Source organism: Chelonia mydas, chromosome 5 (assembly GCF_015237465.2).
Source record: "Chelonia mydas isolate rCheMyd1 chromosome 5, rCheMyd1.pri.v2, whole genome shotgun sequence".
NCBI lineage: Eukaryota > Metazoa > Chordata > Testudines > Cheloniidae > Chelonia > Chelonia mydas.
This window is the reverse complement of record NC_051245.2, coordinates 46,630,988-46,656,350: the sequence shown is the minus strand read 5'-3', so window position 1 is coordinate 46,656,350 and position 25,363 is coordinate 46,630,988. Positions and strand designations below refer to the sequence as shown.

Genomic DNA, 25,363 nt, shown 5'->3' with positions numbered 1-25,363 from the left:
CTGGGCATTGCTATGTGGAAGAGCTTAATTTGATTCCACATTGTGGTCTTTCAGTCTTCAAACAAAATGGCTCGGCGCAAACCAGAAGGAAGGGGGGAAATCTCATGTTACTCAGTAATGATCCTTTTAGCAAATAAGTTGCAGCATGAGAGCTCAATTAAGTGAGAGGGGAGAAACCTTTAGGTTTTTTTAAAAAGTAGTTCTGTAAACAATAAATACAACTTGTATATTTGTGGAATATTATACGTACTTGCATTTATATGTATAAATATGACAGACTTTTTCCACTTTCACTTTTTTGCCATCTGTTAGCTACCTCCTTTCCCCACAGAACAGGTTACAGCAAAAACAAGCTTTTTTCATCTAGTGCTTGCTCATATAGATTCCTATTAGGTGTGCGCGCGCCACGACCACAGTCATCAGAAAGTTTTACCCTAGCAGCACCCGTTGGGTCGGCTGTGGAGCCCCCTGGAGTGGCACCTCTATGGCGCTCAATATATGACCCTGCCAACCTGGCGCCTCCTCAGTTCCTTCTTACCACCAGTGATGGTTGTTGGAACTATGGTGATTTGCTTAGAAAGTTCTCCTAGCTTTCATTTTGTTGTAGTTTTAGTGTTAGTATTTTTAGCTGTTGGTTGTGTGGGTTTCCCCTCCATCCCGACTGCTATCTCCCCTTGCAAGTCCTGCAATAAGCCCATGCCAATGGGTGACCCCCACAACGTTTGTCTAACGTGTCTGGGGGAGGCGCACCAGGCCAATAGGTGCAGGATTTGTAAAGGGTTTTGCCCGAGAGCAAAAAAGGAGTGGGGCTTCCATTTAAAACAGCTCCTTATGGAGGCAGTTCTGAGACCGCAATCCACCTCAGCGCGGCAAGACCTGACACCACGTTCAACGGTGCAGAGCACTCCAGCATCCGTGGCGGAAGCAGCACCGCAGAAGGACTTGGAGCATAGAGACCTGCGGCACTGCTGCTCCCCGCTGCCAAAGCCGATGGGAACTGTCCGGCACCGATCCCAGTCCCCGGCCCCACAGAAGCAGCACCGCAAGCAGAGTAGGAGTGGATCTTAGTCTTTGAGACCCACTCCTTCAGAGTTGGCCAGTGGGGCGCGCCTCAGGGAGGCGCACCTGGTGCCAGAACCTTTGGAGTCAGCACCATTGACTTAGGCCCCGCAAAGGGAATCGTTGAGTCCAGTGCCATTGGACTCCCCAAGCCATATGCTGGAAGAAGTGGGGCTGCCATCCACCCCAGACACCTTTGCCATGATCGCACTGCAGTCTCCGGCCCTCCGGGACAAGCCCCTAGCGCCAACGAAGGCAGCACTGTCACGGGGCTAGCCGGCAATGTTGTGTCTGCCTGCATCTCCAAAGCACCGCTCGCCGACAACACAGAGACACTGCTCTGAGTCGCAGCACCAATCCATCTCTTGGCACTGCTCTGACTCGCGGCACTGGTTGGACTCGCGACACCAGTCTGACTTGCGGCACCAATCACTATCCTGGCACCAATCCCCGATGTGAGGGAGGTCCTGTTCTCGGCATCAGTCACCACGGCACCAATCGAGGTCTCGGCACCAGTCGTCGTCATGGCACCGCTCCCGATCCCGGCATCGATCCTGATCTGGGCACTCTTCCCCATCCTCGCGGCACCGCTCACTGGCCCAGCTCCGCTTGGCACCGCCATGGCCATCAAGATCCTGGTCCTCATCTTCAGGCTTGGAGACAGAATCCAGATACTCGCGCCAGAGCCTGCACCGGTTGGTACATAGACGTCTCGATGTGGGCACAATGCCATGACTGGTGCAATGGCAGGGACCCGCACAGTTGCCCTTTTGGACCCCCTGGGCATATCACCAGGCCCAGGGTAGTTTGTCCAAGGGCTCCCGGTCGGTGCTATCCGAGCCCAGGTTGCCAGCGGCTTCAGACAGCCACCCTGCCCTGAGGGGTGCTGACGGGACTCTGGCCTCAGTGCTTCCCCCGGAACCAACCCCAGCTCTGTCAGTGGACCCGGTGATAGTTGACCCGGAACAGGAGGCTGGGCAGGAGATCCCAATGGACTAAGAGGTCCAGGATAGTCCTTTTCCCCTGCTTGCATCCTCGTTGTCCTCTCCAGACAAGGTGGTGGCGGGGACTTCTACTTCAGGGCTACCACAGTGGCAGTGGAGGAGGTTCCTCAGGAGCTAAGGGGCAAGGGATTCTATTCCCAATATTTCCTAATCCCCAAAGCCAAAGAGGGTCTCAGACCCATTCTGGACCTGCAGGGCCTCAACAGATTCATGGTGAAGCTGAAGTCTGCATGGTCTCCCTGAACTCCATAATTCCTTCTCTGGATCCGGGAGATTGGTACGCCGCCCTCAGTGTCAAGGACGTGTATTTTTATATATCCATATGTCCTGCTCTCAGATGATACCTCAGGTTTGTGGTCAATCACAACCACTTCCAGTTTAAGGTTCTCACCTTCAGCCTGTCCACAGCCCCTCAGGTGTTCACCAAGTGCATGTTGGTCATTGCCGCCTTTCTTCAGCAGAGACAGGTGCAGATGTATCCATACCTTGATGACTGGCTGCTCCCGGGGCACTCCAGGGACCAGGTAGAAGTGCAGATACGCATCATGAGATCCACGTTCAACAGGTTGGGCCTTCTTCTCAACGAGAGCAAGTCGACCCTGATACCAACTCAAAGGGTAGAGTTTATCGGGGCAGTACTGGACTCAGGTCGTGCCAGAGCATTCCTGCCGGAGGCCCATTTTCTGACTATCTCGGACTTCATACAATGTCTCAGACGGTACCCTACCACCACAGCAAAGGCCTACCTGAGGCTACTTGGTCACATGGCATCTTGTACGTACATGGTACAGCATACCAGGATGCATCTCAGATCTCTCTATATTTGGCTCGTGTCAGAGTTCTGCCCAGGACGTGACAGTCTGGACTCGGTGGCTACTCTTCCACATCACTTCCTCCAGTCCTTGGGCTGGTGGCTCAATCAACCAGGTGTGTGCAAGAGAGTCCCCTTCCACAGACCTCAGCCCTCCCTGTCCCCGGTAACGGATGCGTTGGCACTGGGGTGGGGTGCACACCTGGGGGACCTTCAGACTCAGGGACTCTGGTCTCAAGATGAGCTCTCACTCCACATCAACATCAAGTAGTTGAGAGCGGTTCGGCTAGTGTGCCACACCTTCCAGGCTCGCTTGATGTGTCAATGTGTGAGAGTCATGAAGGACAACACAACTGCAACGTTTTACATAAACAAGCAGGGTGGGGCCCGTTTCTCTCCCCTCTGTCAGGAAGCCCTCCAGCTGTGGGAGTTCTGCATAGCCCACTCTATCCACCTGGAGGCGACATATCTCCCAAGATCACAGAATGAGCTGGCGGACTACCTCAGTAGATCGTTCCACAGCCACAAGTGGTCCATCTGGCCGGATGTCATTCTCACCATCTTCCAGAGGTGGGGAACTCCCCGTATCAGTCTCTTTGCCATTTGGAGCAACAGGAAGTGCCCAAGGTTCTGCTCCTTCTGGAACCACAGTCAGGGCTCCCTTGCGGACACCTTCCTCCTCCATGGTCGGATCATCTCATGTATGTGTTCCCACCGCTTCCTCTCGTGCACAAGGTCCTATTCAAAGTCCGCAGGGACAAGGTGGCAGTCATCCTGGTGGTTCCAGCGTGGCCATGACAACACTGATACACCACGCTCCTGGACCTCTTGGTAGACACTTCAGTCACGCTGCCACTGATCCCGTACCTGATTACCCAAGACCATGGTCGCCTTCGTCACCCAGACCTCCAGTCTCTCCACCTCCTTCCACGGCCTGGAAGCTTCATGGCTAAATTCCATGGAGCTCCTGTGCTCAGAGGTGGTCAGGGAAATTCTGCTCGATAGCAGGAAACCCTCCAGTTGGGCCACCTATCAGGCAAAATAGAAGCGGTTTGCGATCTGGTGCTCCCAGGGCCATTCTCCACCATTGCAGGCCCCCATTCCTGTCCTCCTGGACCTGCTGAAGCTCAAGCAGCAAGGTCTGGCTGCTTCATCCATCAAGGTGCACCTGGCAACTATCTCTGCATTCCACCTGAGAATGGCTGGGCGCTCCATCTTTGCCAACCACATGGTAGGCCACTTTCTCTAGGGCCTGGAGCACCTGTAGCCAACTGATCCCTGCATGGGACCTCAACTGGTGGGACCACCATTTGAACCGTTGGCAACTTGCTCACTCCTGTATCTACCATGGAAGGTTGTTTTTCTGGTTGCCATTACTTCAGCAAGGAGGGTTTTGGAGCTCAAGGCCCTCACCTCTGACCCTCCATACATGGTTTTCTTTAAGGATAAGGTGCAGCTCAGGCCTCATCTGGCTTTCCTTCCAAAGGTGGTGTCCCAATTTCACTCTAACCAGGACATTTTCATGCCTGTGTTTTACCCTAAACCCCATGCGAACAACCAAAAGCAACGCCTCCACTCTCTGGACATTCGATGGGTGCTTGCCTTTTATATCAACTGTGCAAGGCCATTCCGGAAGTCGAACCAATTATTCGTGGTGGTAGCAGATCACATGAAAGGTCTCCCGGTCTCGTTGCAGAGGATCTCATTGTGAATTACCTCCCGTATCTGCAATTTCTACGAATTGGGCAACTTTCGAGCCCGGGCTCTCATGGCCCATTCCACGAGGGCACAGGCCTCATCAACAGCGTTCCTGGCTCAGGTGCCAATCCAAGAAATCTGCAAGGTGGCGACATGGTCATCGGTGCACACATTTGCCATTCACTACGCTATAACCCAGCATGGTAGAGATGATGCAGCCTTTGGCAGAGCAGTGTTCCAGTCTGTCATTCCATAACTCTGACCCCACCTCCAAGGTAGGGGTTGGAGACACCTAACTGGAATCAATATGAGCAAGCACTCGAAGAAGGAAAAACGGTTACTCACGTTCTCGCAACTATTGTTCTTAGAGATGCGTTGCTCATGTGCATTCCAGACCCATTCACCTTCCCCTCTGTCAAAGTAACTGGCAAGAAGGAACTGAGGAGGCGCCAGGTCAGCAGGGTCATATATTGAGCGCCATAGAGGCACCCCCCACTCCAGGGGGCTACACAGCCAACCCGACGGGTTCCGCCAAGGGAAATCTCTCCGATGACTGTGCACGTGGTGCGTGCACACCTAACTGGAATGGATATGAGCAACACATCTCGAAGAACAACAGTGAGTACTCAAAAGTGAGTAACTATTTTTTCTCCTTTTAGTATGTGACAAGGGTTTTCTTTTATGATTGTTTGGACTGTGGCACCTTGGCCAGACTAATATATTTCTGTAATTTCTGTTTTTGTGTACGTTTTATACACTTTTGTACAGGCTGACAACCTTGTGCTGGAGCTAGAGCAGAGCCGTGATCTCAGCTGCACTATTGTACACATTGACATGGATGCCTTTTATGCAGCAGTAGAAATGAGAGACAATCCAGAGCTGAAGGAAAAACCCATAGCTGTGGGATCGATGAGTATGCTGGTACGGTCAAATGTCAAGCTGATACAAAGACCAAATTACATAAAGATTCAGAGAAACAAGATACTGCTGTGACAGGGACATTAGAAATGCATACAATAATAACACAGATGGCAAAAATATTTGTTTTCTTACTGTGTAAATTTGGATTTTACGTTTCAAAGGACAAGGTAGTTTGCAAAATTTTAAGTTATGAAGAGGTAACAGAAAGGAAAAAGTTGTCTATTAAGCATATAAACTCTTGGCCTGGTCATTCAATTCAAGGTGGAGAATTGCATGTTGGAGTCTGTAGTCTCTTTGTGCTGTATCTTTATTTTGATGTTTAGAGCCACCCTAGGCTTAATTGTAGAGCTCTGCGGGGCACACTTTGGCTTCTAATTTTGCCAACCAATCTAATGTTTAGCTCCAATCTAATGTATAGCTCCTACATGGAATAAAATGTATTCATTTTGTTATTGATTAAAATATGAAAAGATATCCTAATTGAAGGAGATCCTTAGAACTTAAACTACTTAGATTCAAATTATTTTAAATATGTAAAATGAGACCTGCATTTTGAAGTCTTTTTTGTCCTTGACTGTTCATTATTAGCTAGGGTTGCCAACTTTCTAATGGCAGAAAACCAAACACCCTTGTCACGCCCTTTTTCCGAGCCCCCGCCCCCGCTCACTCCATCCAACCTCCCTCCCTCCCTCGCTCTCCCCCACCCTTGCTCACTAGCTCATTTTCACCGGGCTGGGGCAGAGGGTTGGGGTGCAGGAGGGGGGCGCAGGACTGGAGCAGGGGGTTGGGGTGCGGGCTCTGGGCAGTGTTTACTTCCGGCAACTCCCGGGAAGCAGCTGGCATGTCCCTCTGGCTCCTAGGCACGGGCGGCCAGGAATCTCAGCACGCTCCCCCTGTCCACAGGTGCTGCCCCCGCAGCTCCCATTTGCCGTGGTTCCTGGACAATGGGAACTGTGGAGCTGGCGCTCAGGGTGGGGACAGCACACAGTGCCCCCATGGCCGCTTCTAAGTCTAGGAGCAGGATGCCACTTCAGGGAGCTGCTCGAAACAGGTAAGGTCCTGCCAGCCCCGCGCCAAATGGACTTTTAACAGCCCGATCAGCAGTATTGACCACAGCCACCAAGGTCCCTTTTCGACCGGGCATTCCGGTCGAAAACAGGACATCTGGCAACCCCATTATTAGCAGATTCCCATTGATTTAAGTGTGAAATGAAAACTACATTAAAGCATACAAGAAAGCCTTTAGAATTTATTTATAAACCAATGGATTTATTTAGTCTGATTCTAAAAATGATGCTGATGTGGATTATGATTAGTTTGAGTGGCACATATTGGGCCAAGGTTTGTGCTGATTTACATCAAATTCAGTCAGTGGAGTTGCATGGGGAATAAATCAACCTAGAATTTGATCCATTGTATATAGTATGCTATAGAAGCGAACGGGGTGTAGAATTATCATTACTTTAGAGATATTATCCATTTTAACAGATTTTTTGGTGGCGCTTTTATTTTTTCTGGTCTAATAGAGTTCAGGGTGCTCAGCACCTTGCAAGATTAAGCCTGTAGGCTCTGAATAGAGCAGAAGCGGTAGTAGCTTAACCTTTCTTTAGTTTGTTTATTGCTTTCTCTGGAACTAGTCCTGGGAAATAATTCAATCTCCATATATGCGTCTCCCACATAGCCTCACAGCTTGTCATGTCTCAGTCCTTTTCCCATATTTCAGTGAGCCCTACTGCTCCTCAGAGTGTACTAAAAGTGGAGGCCTTCAGTTAATAAAAAAAATTAAACATACTGGAATTTTATTAACTTTTAAAATTAATATTGTCTTGGATGACCATTTAATTTCAATATATTGTTATTAATATTGGAATTAATCTCCAAAGCAAGAAAGAGGAGTATAGTTTAAAGGGCATGTGAAAGATGCTGGATTGACAGGAGACTGATGTCCTTTAGCCCTGGAACAAGAATGGCATAGACAACAGCCATACAAGCTTCCCCATGCTGTTCAGCCAATTTGACTCACTCCTCTTCTAGAGAGACCACCTTTTGGGGGCAAATGGGAACAGTGTCTATGGCCTACTCAATACTGTGCCCTTTGCTAACGTTTCTAACAAATGCCGGGTTAGTGCCTCTCTAAGCAGATCTGCAAAAACTGAAAACACTTCAGTTAAATAAGTTTATCAATTAACAAATTGACTTAATCTGAACCCGCAAACTAGAGATGAAAACTGTCCAGTTACCAGTCCCTAAAATCATGTAGTTCTCATAATGCAAATAAATTACAATGAAACATAACATACTGAATCTATAATGGAACTGGTTACTGCAGGTTGATAGATGTTCTGTGACGAGAGCATTGTCTCTATATCTTTTTACTTCAATCTTTAAAATTGCTGCATGTATTAAAACTCACAAGTATACTGTAGGATATGATTATTTAACGCTACATCTATTTTTTCCTTGCTAAGTCCACTTCAAATTACCATGCTCGGAGATTTGGGGTACGTGCAGCCATGCCTGGATTTATTGCTAAGAAACTATGCCCACATCTTACTATAGTGCCATTAAACTTCAAAAAGTATAAAGAAGTGAGTAAAGAGGTAAGTACTCAACCAGAACATCTCTCAAACCAATAGCTGTACATACTTTGTTTTAGATTTTAAGACAACAGTAAATCAAAACTTGTACATAAGATTCAAAAAAGCTAATTTAAAGGTTAAATTTTCAAGACATGGCTTTGAATGTAAATTAAATACAGCATTTAAATTAACATTCTGTGGCAACAGGGACAAATTCATGCCTAATCTGGTTCCATAGAGAAATAAGATAATAGAGGTTTTCAAAATTATGTAATGAACAAATGATGTTATTATATTGGTAAATTCAAAACCATAGCACATAATCTAATAATTAGGAAACTAGGAGTAAATAGGGAGAGCAAAGAGAATTACTTCATACCATAATAACCATATGGAATACTAATTACCTGGGAGAACTCTTGAATCAAAGAGCATTAATGAGCTCAAAAGACATCTACATTTGTTTCCAGAGAATGAATGGACTGAGGAGTAAAGTGGAAACAATTAAGAAGGAAGGAAAGGTGATTACTGTTTCTTGTCCCTAGAAAAGTATGGTACATTCCTTTCCATTAAGGGAAAAAAAAAACCCCTATGCATGTAATTAATATATTATGATGAATAACTGTATATGTTTAAAGAAAAGGAGTACTTGTGGCACCTTAGAGACTAACAAATTTATTTGAGCATAAGCTTTCGTGAGCTACAGCTCACTTCATCGGATCACGAAAGCTTATGCTCAGATAAATTTGTTAGTCTCTAAGGTGCCACAAGTCCTCCTTTTCTTTTTGCGAATACAGACTAACACGGCTGCTACTCTGAAACCTGTATATGTTTAGATACTTTGTGTTCTTTTAAGAGTTAAATAAATTGGTTTAGATTATAATCTTAAAGATTCATATGAGAGAGTTGCAAAAGCTCAGTTTGAATTAACATCCGCAAAAATATTTAGAATACATATAACCTTGTATGAAGAAAGATGAAATATATTCTGTAGATGTTGAGGCAAATTAATTGTTGGTGTAAATCCATTAATTTCAGATGAGTTACAGCAGGGATGAATTTGACCCAAGATCTACAAAAAATAGTGTGTTTTTTTCACTTTACAAGATTACTGGTAAACTAAACACTGATGTTAATTATATTTGAGGTTCTTCAGTTCCATTTTATGAATATAATGTATATTATATAAATATGTGGTTTTGAGAACGAATCGGACTTGTTTATGGTGTAATCAGGACCTCAGGATATGGATGTAGTCTTGTATTACAGTTTGACTTGTGGATAAGGGTAAAATAGTTGAAGATTTGTATATATTTTTATGTTCCTTTTATTATTGGCACTTCAGATATTATTTCCTATGACAAAGTTCCTCCTCTGCCTTGGTGGGTCCTGTGCTTACTGGCGGATTTTCTCACCTCAGAGGTTCACGGCAGCCCTCAGATTGGCCACTTTCATGACTACAATCTGCCATTCACGCAGTTAGCCTCATCACTGGCAGCATGGGGAAAGGAAAAAGAACAATCCCCGCAGTCTCTGCTGATCCACCTAGTGGATCAGGGAACAGGCCAGAGACCTTCCCCTCTGGTGGAACCCACAGTCCAGTTCAACTTCTCCGGTATCAAGTAGGGAGTTGGGGGGATAGAGGGATGGGGGGAACCCGGGCCCACCCTCTACTCCGGGTTCCAGCCCTGTGGATTGCAGCTGTCTACAGTGGCTCCTGTAACAGCTGTGTGACAGCTACAACTCCCTGGGCTACTTCCCCATGACCTCCGCCCAACACCTTCTTTATTCTCACCACAGGACCTTCGTCCAGATGTCTGATAATGCTTGTACTTCTCAGTCTTCCAGTAGTATGCCTTCTCACTCTCAGCTCCTGGTGCCTCTTGCTCCCAGCTCCTCACACGCACACCACGAACTGAAGTGAGCTCCTTTTTAAACCCAGGTTCCCTGATTAGCCTGCCTTAATTGATTCTAGCAGGTTCTTGATTGGCTGCAGGTATTCTAATCAGCCTGTCTGCCTTAATTGTTTCTAGAAAGTTCCTTATTGTTCTGGAACCTTCCCTGTTACCTTGCCCAGGGAAAAGGGACCTATTTAACCTGGGGCTAATATATCTGCCTTCTATCACTCTCCTGTAGCCATCTGGCCCGATCCTGTCACATTCCATTAAGGGAGCATTTGATATAATGAGGCCAGACTTCCCCATATACAAATTGTTGCACCTTCCATTGATTCCAAAGATTAGGAGGAAGGAGGCAGCGTTGTTCCCATTTTACAGATGAAGAACTGAGGCTCAGCAAGATTAATTGCTTGCCCATGGTCTCAGTGGCAGAGCCAGAAACTTAATCTGGATCTCCTGAGTGGCAGTCCAGAGCCTGAAATCTGATGTGTAGGGATCACTCTAGTGGTAATAGTATGGGTCAGTGTACAGACCCATTTAGGGCCTGATGTTATATCCACTGAAGTCAATGGTAAATCTTCCATTGACTTCAGTGGTGCAGGATTAGGCCCTTAGGCCTTGGCCCCTTCTTGAAAATTTCCATTTCCTCTCATTTGTTGTGGTTGTTTTTATTATATTTATACCATTTTTACTCAGACCTGGATTGAAAATAGCAAACTGATTTCACATTAGCAATCAAAACTCATTGGGAAGGCTATGTTTTAGTCACTTTCAAGAAGAGGAAGAACCCACGACTGTCCTTGAAGATTTAAATCACAAAATTTTACTAAGAATTGTCAAGTATTTTATAGTGAAAATGAAGCATTTAAAACTACAGAAATAGGTGTCAGAATTTTATTTTGAGGATTTATTCTAAGATTTGCATTTCATAAGACCTTCAAAAGAATATTTAAACAAGAGATGACCACTGTGAGTGGTTTGGGGAGATGAAGATCTGATAGACATAAATGGGTTTTAAGGTCATATCCATTAAATAAACAGTAAATTTCTTTAATACAAAGAAATGTCACTATCAGATTGAAAAAGTAGTACTTTTACACATCACTTATGTAAGAGTGGTGTTAGTGTTAGTGTGGTCAGAGCAATGAATTATAACTTCTTAGGTGTAAGAAACCACAAAACTTCTCTGTATTTTATCAAAAGAATTGCAGTGTGTAAATTAACTAAAATGAGCTGTGTGATTATTGGTAGGAATATAACTAGCACTAAGCATTGCCTATTGTCCTCAACAACTACACTAAAATATCCTCAAGCTGTCAGCTACATCAATTTATTTTTCCTATGGTTAAAGCTTTCTTCTCTTGGGCAATCAGTTTTCCATATGTTAAATTAAATGTATTATATCCTTCAGATATCAATGCAAATCACAGCACAGCATGAAAAACTGAATTAGACCACAAACGCATCCCAAGTTTCTGATAAACTTACAAGCCTCTTGAACTTTTTTTCACATGGTTACCACAGTGTCATGGGAACCTAATGATGTGAGAGTATATAGCCACTTAAACATATATATCACAGCTACCTCTTCAGTAAAATGCGCATTGCTCAAAGAGCCTGTTCTTTGTTTTGGTGTGTAATACTGACTTATTGCTGCTTTTAAATGAGAAACAGAAGTTTTATAAATTTTCCATATCAATACATTATTTGTCTCATAAATACTTACAGTAATGGTACTGATTGTCTGATCATAATGGATGTGCAAGGTATGCATGTTATTGCAAAAGTATCAACTGCATTTTAATACACACCAACATGTTTTCCTATTGCAGCACAACTTTAAACTTTCTTTGTGTGTTTATCAAGGTTAGAGAAATACTGGTTGAATATGATCCTAGTTTTATGCCCATTGGCCTAGATGAAGCCTACTTGAACATAACGGAGTACTTAGAGGAAAGACAGAACTGGCCTGAAGATAAAAGAAGTTACTTCATCAAAAGAGAAAACACTGCAAAAAATGGTAACCAAATTACTAAAGCTTATAGATATTAGCATAGTAAAATGGAAATTATTATATATGAAAATTATGATGTATAGCTCCGTAGAGTAGTCAGTTCTGAAATGTAAACAAATCTCTTCCCTATTATAGAGGATCTTGACTCTCTGAATAGGTATTTCATAGCATACTGCAATCAGCACCATGGTATATAAGCCCTAACTTCTCTTTAGAAGTATCAGAAATCATGTTAAAAAGGCAGTGCACCTGAGCTCCATTAAAGTGCATTACAAGAGTAAAAATACATAAGAAATGAACTCTTCAAAAATAAAGAATGATTAAAACATGATTACATCAGTTCTTGCTATTGGAATGTGGAAAGGCAGAAATTCCCACAGCGGGATCCACCACTGGGGATATTAAAAAGTTTTGTAGGCAAAGGCTTATGCCAGTTATTGACTTTATGCACAGACAAACTGCATAATTTTAATCTCTCACATTTCAAAACTATCAAGAAGGCCACTGAGGAGCTAAACAAGAAGACACCTTTCAATTCTACTGAAAAACACTGGCCCATCTTCTATCAGTACAGAGATGTAACAAAATGGGCATTATAAATATGTCGCATATTGGCAAGTATGCACTTAGGCATGTCTAACTTCAAAATAACACAGTTTATGCTTAAATGAACCCACTTCTTTTTTTTTTAATACCACTTGCAAATCCTCGGGACATGGAATTCTCATTGAAGTCAATGGTGGCTCTGAATGTTGAAGGCTTGTAGAGTCAGACCCTGAGAATCATAAAAATGTAGGACTGGAAGGGACCCCAATAGGTCATTTAGTCCAGTCCCCTGCAGTGAGGCAGGACTAAGTATTATCTAAACCATCTGTGACAAGGTATTTGTCTAACCTGTTCTTAAAAACCTCCAATGACAGAGACTTCACAACCTTCGTAGGTAATTTGTTCCAGTGCTTTACTACCCTTACATTTTAGTTTTTCTATGTCTAACCTAAATCAGCATTGCTGCAATTTAACCCCATTACTTCTTGTCCTGTCCTCAGTGGATAAGAACAGATTATCACCTCTTCTTTATGACCACCTTTTACATATTTGAAGACTGTTACCATGTCCCCCCTCAGTCTTCTTTTCTCCAGACTAAACAAACCTAATTTTTTCAGTCTTTCCTCGTGGGTCATGTTTTCTAGACCGTTAATCATTTTTGTTTCTCTCCTCTGGATTTTCTCCAATTTGTCCACATCTTTCCTGAAGCGTGGTGCCCAGAACTAGACACAGTAGTCCAGCTGAGGCCTTATCAGTGCTGAGTAGAGTGGAAGAATTACTTCTTGTGTCTTGCTTACAACACTCCTGCTAATACATCCCAGAATGATGTTTGCTTTTTTTGCAATAGTATTATATTTTTGTCTCATATTTAGTTTGTGACCCACTACTACCCTCAGATCCTTTTCTACAGTACTCCTTCTTAGGCAGTCATTTCCCAGTTTGTGTTTGTGCAATTGATTAATCCTTCCTGAGTGTAGTACTTTGCATTTGTCCTTATTGAATTTCATCTTATTTATTTCAGACCATTTCTCCAGTTTGTCAAGATCATTTTGAATTTTAATCCTGTCCTCCAAAGTGTTTGCAACTATAGGCAGCGAGTTATATGGGCCTCTGGTGCCCGCGCTCCACCAATATTTAGGAACCTGTGCCCAGCTCCATCAATGTTTGGGCTTACCATGCTTTGGGGGCCCCTTGCTTCAGAGGGACGCGGGGTCCAGGGTGGCTTGGGGAGCTAGCAGGGGGGCCTGGCACGGGCAGCAGCAAGCGACCCAGCCCTGGCCTGCCCCACTCCACCCCGCTGGCTCCCGGCGTCGCTCGGTGGAGGGGGTGGAAGCTGGAAAGAGGTGGGGTGGGGACTTGGGGGAAGGGGTGGAATGCGGGTGGGGAGAGGGCGGAGCAGGGGCAGGCTTGGGCCAGGTCACTTGCTGCTGCCAGGGGCCCCCCATAATGGTTGCCCCAGTCTGTCCTATGGACTGGACGGCTCTGCTTGGACCCATTCTGGACACCACCAAAAATTATACAAACCTGGCACACATGTTTGCAACCCCTCGCAGCTTGGTATCATCTGCAAACTTTATAAGTGTACTCTCTATGCCATTATCCAAATCATTTATGAAGATATTCAATAAGAATGTAAGAGAGGCCACAATGGGTCAGACCAAAGGTCCATCTAGCCCAGTATCCTGTCTTCCGACAAAAAGAAAAGGAGGACTTATGGCACCTTAGAGACTAACAAATTTATTTGAGCATAAGCTTTTGTGAGCTACAGCTGTAAAAAGTGAGCTGTAGCTCACAAAAGCTTATGCTCAAATAAATTTGTTAGTTTCTAAGGTGCCACAAGTCCTCCTTTTCTTTTTGCAGATACAGACTAACACGGCTGCTATTCTGAAACCTATCTTCCGACAGTGGCCAATGCCAGGTGCCCCAGAGGGAATGACTAGAACAGGCAATCTCAAGTGATCCATCCCCCGTCGCCCATTCCCAGCTTCTGGCGAACAGAAGCTAGGGACACCATCCCTGCCCATCCTGGCTAATAGCCATTGATGGACCTATCCTCCATGAACTTATCTAGTTCCTTTTTGAACCCTGTTATAGTCTTGGCCTTCACAACATCCTCTGGCAAAAAGTTCCATAGACTGTGCATTGTGTGAAAAAAATACTTCCTTTTGTCTGTTTTAAACCTGCTGCCTATTAATTTAATTTGGTGACCCCGAGTTCTTGTGTTATGAGAAGGAGTAAATAACACTTCCTTATTTACTTTCTCCACATCAGTCATGATTTTATTGACCTCAGTCATCAGGGCCGTTCTTACCCATATGCAAAGCACGCAGCTGTGTAGGGCACCAAGAAATTTATTTCCTGGTGCCGTGTGCAGCTGCGTGCTGCTCCCGTCCCTGCTCCACCTCTTCTCCAGGCCCCCTGCCCCAGCTGCACCCCCACTCCCCTGAGGAGTGCAGCAGGGCCGGGCCTGCACTCTCCAGCAGGGGGAGTGCAGCAACCCGGCCCCAGCCGCACTGCCAGTGAGAGCTGGGAGGTGGTTCCCCATGCCCACCAAGCCAGGCCCCCTCCCCTCCCTGAGGCCTCTGGCCCAGCTCCCCTCCCCCCCGCCCCGCAGAGGCCTGGGGCCCCACATGCACCCCCCGTGGAGGGGCTGTGGAGGGTGGACCCAGTGCAGGAGCCCACTCTATGCCCTTCCAGCTTGATTCTGAACCATTAATAACTACTCTCTGAGTACGGTTTTCCAGACAGTATAAGATGAACTTGTAATAGGTTTGTCTAGGCTATATTTCTTTAATTTCTTTATGAGAAGATCATGTGAGATGGTATCAGAAGCCTTAATAGGGTCAATATATATGACTTTTACTGCTCCACCCCTATGCACAAGGCTTGTTACCTTGTCAAAGAAGGCTATTAGGTTGGTTTGACAAGATTTGTTTTTGACAAATCCATGTAGACTGTAATTTATTACCTTATTTTCTTCCGGATGCTTACGAATTGATTGATTATTTGCTCCATTATCTTTCCAGGTACCAAAGTTAAGCTGACTGATGTATAATTCCCTGGGTTGTTTTTATTCCTCTTTTTTATAGATACATACTATATTTGCCATTTTCCAGTCCTCTGTTATCTCTCCCGTCCTCCATGAGTTTTCAAAGATAATCGCTTATGTCTCAGAGATCTCTTCAGACAGTTTCTTAAATAATCTACTGTGTATTTCACCAGGCTCTGCCAACTTGAAGATATTGAACTTATCTAAGTAATTCTTAATTTGTTCTTTGTCGATTTTAGCCTCAGATCCTACCCCATTTACACTGATGTTCACTGTGGTAGTCATCCAATCACTGCTAATTTTTTTGGTGAAAACTGAAAAGGCATTTAACAGTTCAGCCATTGCTGCATTTTCTGTTGTTGTTTTCCCTCCTCATTCAGTAATGGGCCTACGCTGTCCCTGGTCTTCCTCTTGCTTCTAATGTATTTGTAAAATGCTTCTTGTTATCCTTTATATCTCTAGCTAGTTTAATCTTGTTTTGTGCCTTGGCCTTTCTAATTTTGTCCCTACATGCTTGTGTTTGTTTTTTTATATTCATCCTGTATAATGTGACCTAGTTTCCACTTCTTGTATGACTCTTTTTTAAGTTTTAGGTCATTGAAGATCTCCTGGGAAAGCCAGGGTGTCCTCACTTCCTGTCTTTCCTGTGCATCTCTTTTGCCTTAATAATGTCTCTTTTTTAAAAACTGCCAACTCTCCTGAACTCTTTTTCTCTTTTGCTTGCGTCCCATGGGATCTTATCTTATTTACTAATTTTCAGTGACTGACAAAATTTACATGGCAAGCCTCTTGTTGAGGTTGGCAGAGAAGTCTGGTTAAAGGGTTTTCATTCAGAGAAGAACTTAGAGCAAATGGTTTAGATATTTCAAAATAAGATTGTAAGCAAAGCTTTCCTTTTTTTTTTAACACTGAAGTTATGCTTTTAATGGATACCTTAAAGTAGTTTTGACCCTAAATTTGTGGTAGACTTTGTGTATTTAAAAGAAAATAATTTACAAAATCTAAAGCTATATTAATAGAAATATTGTAGGAACTTTATACACTTCAGTGAACAATTTTTGGTTTTGGATATAAATATTCCCTTTCAGTGTGTGCAACCTAGATATGGCAACGTTTTGCTACTGCATGAAAAACTGAAACTGATCCTGACTAATCTATTTTAATTTCCGAGTCAAGTGAAGTCCAAAAAAGTAAATAATCAGCATTTTTAAGTCATTTTTTAAATTGTTTTTTTTATTGGATTTTTAATAATCAGAGATTTAAAAATCAGTTTTAATATGCTGCATTAGTAACATATATTTGTTTTTTTTAAAATCTGGTTTTTAATGCAAAAATTCCTTCCAACTATTTTTGAAAAAAATCTGATATTAAAAAAGGCACTTTCAAGGTATATTTTTATAACATTAAAATAAACCTTTAGAACTTTGACAGTGCAATCCTTTTCCTTAATGAAATAAGTGTTTTAATTGTGGGGAGGGGAGGACATATGATTATTTACCCTCTCCTCCCCTGCTCTCCCCACACATACATTCTGTTCGCCAAACCTCGGGGGCCAGGTGCATCTGGAATTCCCATTTCACTCCTGCCATGGGCCATAATCAGCATAAAAAGTATTTTTCTCTCTCTCCCTTGAGGACACAGTGGGCCTGAATATTCCCCAAGATGTTGTGTAATTTACACATGATCTCACAAACACATCTACTCCCACTTCTTCTTTCCATTTTTTTTCTCATTACAGTTTTCTTTTCAACAGATCTCTTAGCTGTTGTAAATATGTGCAGACCTTGGTAATATTTTCCATATTATCTAAGTACTATAATCTTTTTTCAGTTTGTTACCTTCCCTGCTTTGGTACTTTTGCAAGCTGCACTGCAGAGCCCCTCACTGGACATTACCTGGTTGGATACACCTAGAAGATATTGGATAGAGCTGGTCAGAAATTTTCAATGGACTGTTTTTCCATTAGAAAATGCAGATTCATCAAAAGCTACATGTTCTGCATGAATGTGTGTCTTTTCACAAATCTTTCAGTGGCAACCCCTCAGCAGTCCAGGTTACCAAGGATTCCAGACTCAAGCTCCTCACAGCCCATATGGCAAGGAGTTTGGGAACCTGGGGTCATAATCTCCCTGGCTCTCCTGCAGCCTGCCTGGCACTAGGAATGTGGGCTCCCCGGTAGCTCACCAGGTGAGCTTCCCATGAGGCTGGGAAGCTCTGGCTGCTGGGAGCCTGAATTCTGCTGCAGCCTGCCAGGTGAGCTGCAGAGGAACCAGGGAACTTGGGATCCTCAGTATCCTGCTTGGGGGGGCCACATGGCAGGCTGCAGCAGAGCCAAAGCTTTTAGGCACCCTTGTTTCAGAAACGCCAGAATATTCCCTCAGAGAGAATGTTTTAGTGTTTCTGAAACAAAATGTTGCAGAATTTCACTTCCACAAAAAAATTGTAACGTTTTAACTTTTTATCTCAATTTGGGACAAAAACATTTCCAAAATTTCAATTTTTTTCCCCACCAAAGTGAAATTCAGTTTCCTGGCCAAATCTAATCCTGGGCCAAGCTCAAATTGCATATACAATGAGATGGTTATGACCTTTCTTTTAAAAAAAATGGACCAGTAATTGAAATTATTTCAGCTACATAATTACTTGAACTTTGCAAACAGAAAAAAGTGAAATAGCTAAATCAGCTTTTTTCAGGAGCTGTGCAGGGGAATCAATTCACAGAATATACGTTGCTTATTAAGAAGGATGAGTTACACATCTATATACCCTTTCATAATGTAGGTAAACAAGATGTAACTGCACCCAGTGAACTAAAGTTGAATGAAGATGCACACTCATCCTCACCAATATTGTTTGAAGATAATACTTTTATAACAGAGGAACAGCCAGTTGCTACTTCCCACCTGTACACTGAAGAACGGAGAGATCAAGAACTGTTGCTAAATTCAGTGGTCTTTGGAACTTCAGCTGAAGAAGTTGTGAAGGAAATTCGCTTTCGGATTGAGCAAAAAACTGGATTGACTGCCAGTGCAGGTACACACATGTATATAAATAATACTAATTGCATGTTTGTAGTGCCTTCCACCCAGTGATCTCAAAGTGCATTACAAGCATTAAAAAATTAGCCCTGCACCATCTCTTTGGTGTAAGGAAGTATACACCATTTACAGGTGTGTAAACTGAAGCACCAAGATTGTGACTTGCTCAAGGCCACATCACACAAGAAATCTCTTTCAGAGTCAAGAATAGAACCCAGTATTGTGCTTTATTTAACCAGAAGAAATCTTTCTTCTTTAATTAGTTGCTATTGCTGGCACTGTATACTTTTGGTTAATGATAGCAGTCACATCATCCTTTTTCTTCCTGGTTTCCTTTTCAATCATATCTCCTCCGCTAATGTGGAAAAGTGACCCAGTTGGCTCAGGCAGTAGTCTTACATCTCTGGACAGCTGCATTTAAATCTTAACTTGCACTGCTGATTTTGTAAGGTTTTGATCAAAGATAGATTTATCATTGGAATGCTATAGTTGCTACTAGTTAGGATAAAGGCACATTAGCAAAGCTGTGTGGAGAAAGAAACATGTTCAACGCTTGCCCATCCTGTGCCTTGCTCGAGCTAGTTTTTAATCACTTTCTTGAGCACGAAATACACTGACATATTAAAAATAAAATAGACTGTTTACTAGACAGATTAATATTTACTTTCCAAGGCAGTGGCAGTTTTAGATCTGTGCAGCTCGTACTTGCCCAACTGATCTTCCAACTGGAACTCGATCTATGATATCATAGAATATCAGGGTTGGAAGGGACCTCAGGAGGTCATCTAGTCCAACCCCCTGCTCAAAGCAGGACCAATACCCAACAATATTCTGTCTGAATTGCCCCTATTAGGTTGTGTCAGAGATTAAATCCCCAAAGTGCATTCAGTCCATTAGTTCAGATAGTTGCTCTTCAGGACTCTTAGGGCTAGTCTACACTGCCACGGCAGCGCTTTAACATGGCTTCTGTGGTCGCGGCAGAGCACTGGGAGAGAACTCTCCCAGCGCTCTAAAAAAACTACCTCCACGAAGGGAATAGTTACCAGCTCTGGGAGCGCGGCTCACAGCAGTGGTGCACTGTCTACACTGGCACTTTACAGCGCTGAAACTTGCTGCGCTCGGGGGGGTGTTTTTTCACACCCCTGAGCGAGAAAGTTGCAGCGCTGTAAATTGCCAGTGTAGACAAACCCTCAATGACTAGCTGATTTGTGTAAAGGAGTTATCAGAGCCTGCGGAGCTTGGAGCACAGGGGAGAGGCAGGCAGGAAGTAGGCAGGGGAAATGTCATGTGAAAACACGGGTAGAGGAGAGAGTAATAGGATGAGACAAAGCTGGATGAAACCCAACATGTTATTTCAGATAGGGCCCGCAAAACTCAGGAGCAATACTGCTTGACTGGCAAAAAATTTTTAGTTTCATTTCTCTAAAATTTCATCCTTCTCTTGATGAGTCACTGTTTAGAAAAGGGGGGTGGACCTCTTAAGGATGCCAGGGATTTGATGAACGAAAATGAAAAGTGATTACTGTTTAATAATCTGACAATCTAGAAAGCCAATTGGACAATATTAGTAAGCAGTGATATACAGAATGGTTCCTAGCATCACCAGGAATACATTATAATCACTGTAAACAGCAGTCAGTCTTTAAATCATCGAGGCTATAGAGAAGAATCAATCTATTAGTCACCTGCTATTCACCTCTTAGTACCAACAGGGTTCAGCTGTAAAAACCCAGTTATTTTGTGTGATGATTGGGAAATCTGTCAGTATAGTTTATGATTTCTGGTTGATACTATGAAGTTGTATTATGAAGAACTGCTGTATCATGAGTGCCTTTGTGTATGTGGATCCACCATTACTGATAGATCCTGTAGCAGGGACAATAGGGAGTACTAAAGTTTAACAACAGTACTTTAACCACTCCAAAGTTATGCTAAAAAGCAGCTGCATCCTTAGAAAACCAGTGTTATCTTATTTCACTGGACAGTGGGCGGGGGAGGTAGGAGCAATGGAAAGTTACTCAAAAGACAGAACAAAGGAAGTTGGAGATAGGGGGAGTTAAATAGCAAGCCACACAAGGAACAGAGGAAGAACGAGACAGGAAAAGGAAGTGTGGGGCAGGTGAAAGTAAGATCACACAAGCTGGGGAAGGGACTCTATGACAGAAAGAAATCACCCAGCATGTAACAGCTTGCATGAGGCCTGGCCCGCCTGCCTGTTTTTCTGGACACAGATGGTCCCTAAGGGCTCACAAGGGAATTGTGAGCTGGGAAGTGGCATTGTGGTTAAATGTTAGTTGTTCTGTAGGATCTGTGCTCTTCTGTGCTTTACATGACTAAGTAAAAGAGCATTAAGATAATGGACTCTATGCAGAGTGTGAGAGCATATGTCATATGCTTTACAACTACTGTGAGCTCTGGAGAGCTCTAAACTGTAACCAGAAGCTTCACACCTTTGGGGTGTAGTTTTGGGGGTGAGTATGGTTAAATAACTGGGGTACCTTGGGGATCAGTGCTGGCCCTGGGATATAAGGTGCAAGTGGGCTGAGGAGTTCTGCCTGAGATTCAGTGCCCAGGCAATGTGCTAGAGGGACCAAGGGAGGAAAGAGGGCTGCAGCCTGCTGAGACTCTGGAAGCTTAAAACATTGAGGGAGCCAGAGGTTTGGGTTCCCCTCACAGCAGTCCAGTGGATGGCTGGAAGGGAGTGCCCAGCTGGATCTATGGCACTTTATTTACTAAAAAGAGCAAAAATACACACACAAATCAATAAAAAGGATAAATCACCCTTAATTCTCAAGGACAGATAGATATTCCATCTATCCTAGATACTTACATGATACCCATTACCATAGTACTTGAACACCTCACAGTTTTTAGTGTAATTATTTTCACAACATCCCTGTGAGGTAGGGGAGCATTATTATCCCTTTTTTACAGATGGGAGAACTGAGGCACTGAGAAGCTAAATGACTTGCCCAGAGTACCACAGAAGGTTGGTGGTGGATCAGGGACCTGAGCTCAGGTCTCCTAAGTTCTAAGCTAGTGCCATAACCACTAGACTATCTTTCCTCATCCTTGGTGAAGCTCTACTAAAATGTTTAGGTTGTTAAATGTGTCATAACTATTTGCCAGATCTCTGAACTGTAACTGATTGAGATACCTCATTCATATTTAGACCAAACATAACTTCTCTTCCACACCAAGCTTTCTCTTTTACTGTAAATTACTGTCATACTAATGTGAAATCATGTACCAAGTTGCAGAAAACTTTGCGTTTAAAGAAACGTAACCCCTCATCACTTAATTATATATATTGCATTTATATATAGTCCCTTTCATCCTGCATATCTCAAAGTATTTTATACACCTAACCTGATGTACAAACTATATACAATGAGTGCTTTAGCCACTATTTCATAGCTAAAATGAAACATAGCAGTTCTCATGTGCCTATTCTTTCAAAAAGTGCCAAAGAACTGTAATAACCAAAATGGGTGAAGTATCAGAGGGGTAGCCGTGTTAGTCTGGACCTGTAAAAGTAGCAAAGAGTCCTGTGGCACCTTATAGACTAACAGACGTATTGGAGCATAAGCTTTTAGTCTATAAGGTGCCACAGGACTCTGCCGCTTTTACAGAATGGGTGAGAATATTTGTTTTACATCAGTCTTCTCCTTTCTGTTCTTGTTTGGTCTTTGCCACGCATAGAATGACTAATTTTACACCTTTAAATCTAGGAACATTGAAATGGAAGATTGAGACTTGTGGTTAAAATGTCTGTAGTGTTTCTTTCTTTTGTTTTGTTTTGTTCGTTTGTTTTTAAGGAATTGCTCCAAATATGACTTTGGCAAAAATGTGCAGTGATCAGAATAAACCTAATGGACAGTACAGAATCTCCCCTGATAGGCAATCTGTAATGGACTTCATCAAAGATTTACCCATTAGAAAGGTGAGAATATTATCAAATTTACTATACACTGATGTCCTCCTTACATGAATGCTAGTGTTCTAAAACAGATCATTTACTTAAAGATAATTTCATTTCTTCAGTGCCAGCCTAGTTCTAAAAATGTGTTTGAGTTGAATTATACTGAATGTTAAACATTAAGCATTTATCCAAAGATTTCAAAAATTCCAATTTCATTGAGACACATTAATTCTTGTTCTTCAGGTGCCTGGTATAGGAAAAGTAACAGAAAAAATGCTAAAAGCTCTTGGAATTCTGACTTGCAATGAACTTTACCAGCAGAGGACACTGCTTTCTCTCCTTTTTTCAGAAACATCTTGGCATAATTTCTTGGATGTCTCACTTGGTTTGGGTTCAATGGATTTGGAAAAGTATGTCTTGGTATATGCTTTGCTGCGTGTACTTCACGTTTTGTTAAATATTTCCCCAAGTGTGTTACACATGTTACACATTGTGAGTGTTATAAGATAGATTTGCTGGGGTTGACATTAAAAATATCTGTCAGGTAAGTTTGGATAGTATCGTATATAAAAATTGTGACTGTTAGTAATATCTTACACATAACACCTGCTTTATTGCTGTACAAATGTTAACTTACAAAGCAACCACTTTTTAAAAAGTGTAGGATTTGTTAATGTATGGCTCTTTGGAGTACACAGAATAGGTAGAGAGCTTATAGAAACCAAAATCCCTGTCTGGTTTATGAAATCTAAATGGTCTGCCAAACAAAGCTCTGGCCATGCATGCACACCAAGAAAATGAATAGCGCCTAGTTTGAGACAGCTGTACGGTGAGCACATGTTGTTGAGAACAGGGTTCTCAACCTTTTTCTTTCTGAGGCCCCCCACAACATGCTATAAAAATTCCACGGCCCACCTGTGGCACAAGAACTGAGTTTCTGCATATGAAAGCCAGGGTCGGCATTAGGGGGTTGCAAGCAGGGCAATTGCCTGGGGCCTTACGCCACAGGAGTCCCTGTGAAGCTAAGCTGCTCAGGCTTTAGCTTCATCCCCCGGTGGTGGGGCTCAAGGCCTCAGGCTTCAGCCCTATGCAGTGGGGCTTCAGCTTTCTGACCTGGGCCCCAGCAAGTCTAATGCTGGCCCTGCTTGGTGGACCCCCTCAAACCTGCTCACAGCCCCACAGGGGGCCCCAGACCCCTGCTTTAGCACCACTGTTTTAGAATAACCTTTGTTGTCGGTAGCTACCGGTGTGGTGCCTGCTCTTGTTCGATGATGATAACAGTCAGCTGCATGCATGTTCCCTCCGTGTGCTGCCCCAGCTCTGCGCAGATAGCTAACACAGCAGACCTCGAGAGAACCCCCAAAAACCACAGACTCTAATAAGGCACAAAGGAACCCAAGCCAGGTTTATTGTCAAACAAAGCATGGTAATAGTTCCCTATAGACTCTACAGGGCATACTACGAATTTGTGCTCCTTGGCAGTGGACACAGCTCAGTCAGTGGCGGGACACTCCACTGCCCCCTAGGCTGGACAAAGATGTGCGCTCCCGGACCTACTTTTATACACTCCACTGCTCCCTAGGCTGGACAAAGATGTGCGCTCCCGGACCTACTTTTATACAGTTGCAAGACAGATTACTCATCATAGTTCAAATGAATCTATCCATCATGTTGTCCTTTTGACCCTATCTTTGAGATGCACCTGCCTGTTCCTGGTTATGTCTGTGGAGTGTTCTGATTCTGTCTTGGCACACGTTCCTGTCACTAGCACTTATGTGTGTGTGCATGTGCTTCTAACAACCTTTTCTTGCCAACTTCTGTGAGTGGGACCTGCCTCTGGCTCACAGCCCAGCTTTGCTTAACACTGCCTGGAAGTATTTTGGTTCAGGCTTCAGGCCTCATACTGGGCCTCTGATACAAGAGTTTATGTTTCAGGGCCTTCTCTTACTACAACCTTATCAATACTAAAATAGATTACAAGATATGTCATACATATAACTAACCTAAACAGGGTTTATTTTATTATAGTTATTTAGCTTCATCATAGAAGTGCACAAGTATTTCTTCCATGTAGTTAATAAACCTTCGCTATTCATAATTATTCCTATATGATCTTAAAACAAACACATAGTGTCAGATCTTCAGCTGGTGTAAATTGTCACAGCTCCATTGACTTCAATTGACTACATCAGTTGAGGATCTGTCCCTAGTTTCTATGTCTCCTACCGTGTTTAAATATAATTTTTTAAAATTGATAGTATGATCGACTCTGAATTTGTTGGGGTAGAACCCAACGTTTGTCTGTCTTTCTTCATATCTAATCTAATCCATGGTATTTCTGAAGCTCCTATCATCATAGTATCTAAATGCTGCCCTTATAGGCTCCTAATGGAGAAAAAAGAGGATCCAATATCTGCTCAAAAACTATCACCCTCCCACACGCCTGCCTTGAATGCAAATACACATCCTCCCATCACTCTAAAACCACTGAACATTTTGCCATTCTGCTCATGTTTAGTAACCAAGAGCCCTAGTTAAAGATTCTGAAACCCTTTCTTTTTAATCCTGCCATGCTGTTGCTTTTGGGTATGTCTGCACTGAAAGTGTGTGTGTGGGGTGAGGGAGAGGGGGTAAGCCTGTGACAGCGTGTCTTAAACCCTGAGTCAACTGACTCAGGCTTATGGGGCTCATGCTACAAAGCTAAAAATAGCAGTGTAGACATTCCCTCTTGGGCTGGAGCCCAGACTCTGAGACCGTCCTCTCTCGCAGCGTTTCAAAGTCCAGGCTCCAGACCAAGCAGGAACATCTGCATTGCTATTTTTGG

General features: G+C 43.4%; 1 protein-coding gene across 10 annotated transcripts in view; it reads left to right on the top strand.

Moving 5' to 3' along the window:
- POLK (DNA polymerase kappa) overlaps positions 1-25,363 on the top strand; it is a 65,549-nt gene that overhangs the window by 26,545 nt on the left and 13,641 nt on the right. For 6 of the 10 annotated variants that reach the window (XM_037902983.2, XM_037902985.2, XM_037902984.1 and 3 more), the window contains 6 exons: positions 5,341-5,493; positions 7,962-8,093; positions 11,837-11,990; positions 18,361-18,612; positions 22,436-22,560; positions 22,783-22,949. In XM_037902983.2, coding sequence (XP_037758911.1) covers positions 5,341-5,493; positions 7,962-8,093; positions 11,837-11,990; positions 18,361-18,612; positions 22,436-22,560; positions 22,783-22,949 — 983 coding nt within the window. The remainder of the gene's footprint in view (positions 1-5,340; positions 5,494-7,961; positions 8,094-11,836; positions 11,991-18,360; positions 18,613-22,435; positions 22,561-22,782; positions 22,950-25,363) is intronic. The other 4 variants (XM_043547181.1, XM_043547182.1, XM_027826911.3 and 1 more) reach the window with 2 other exon arrangements.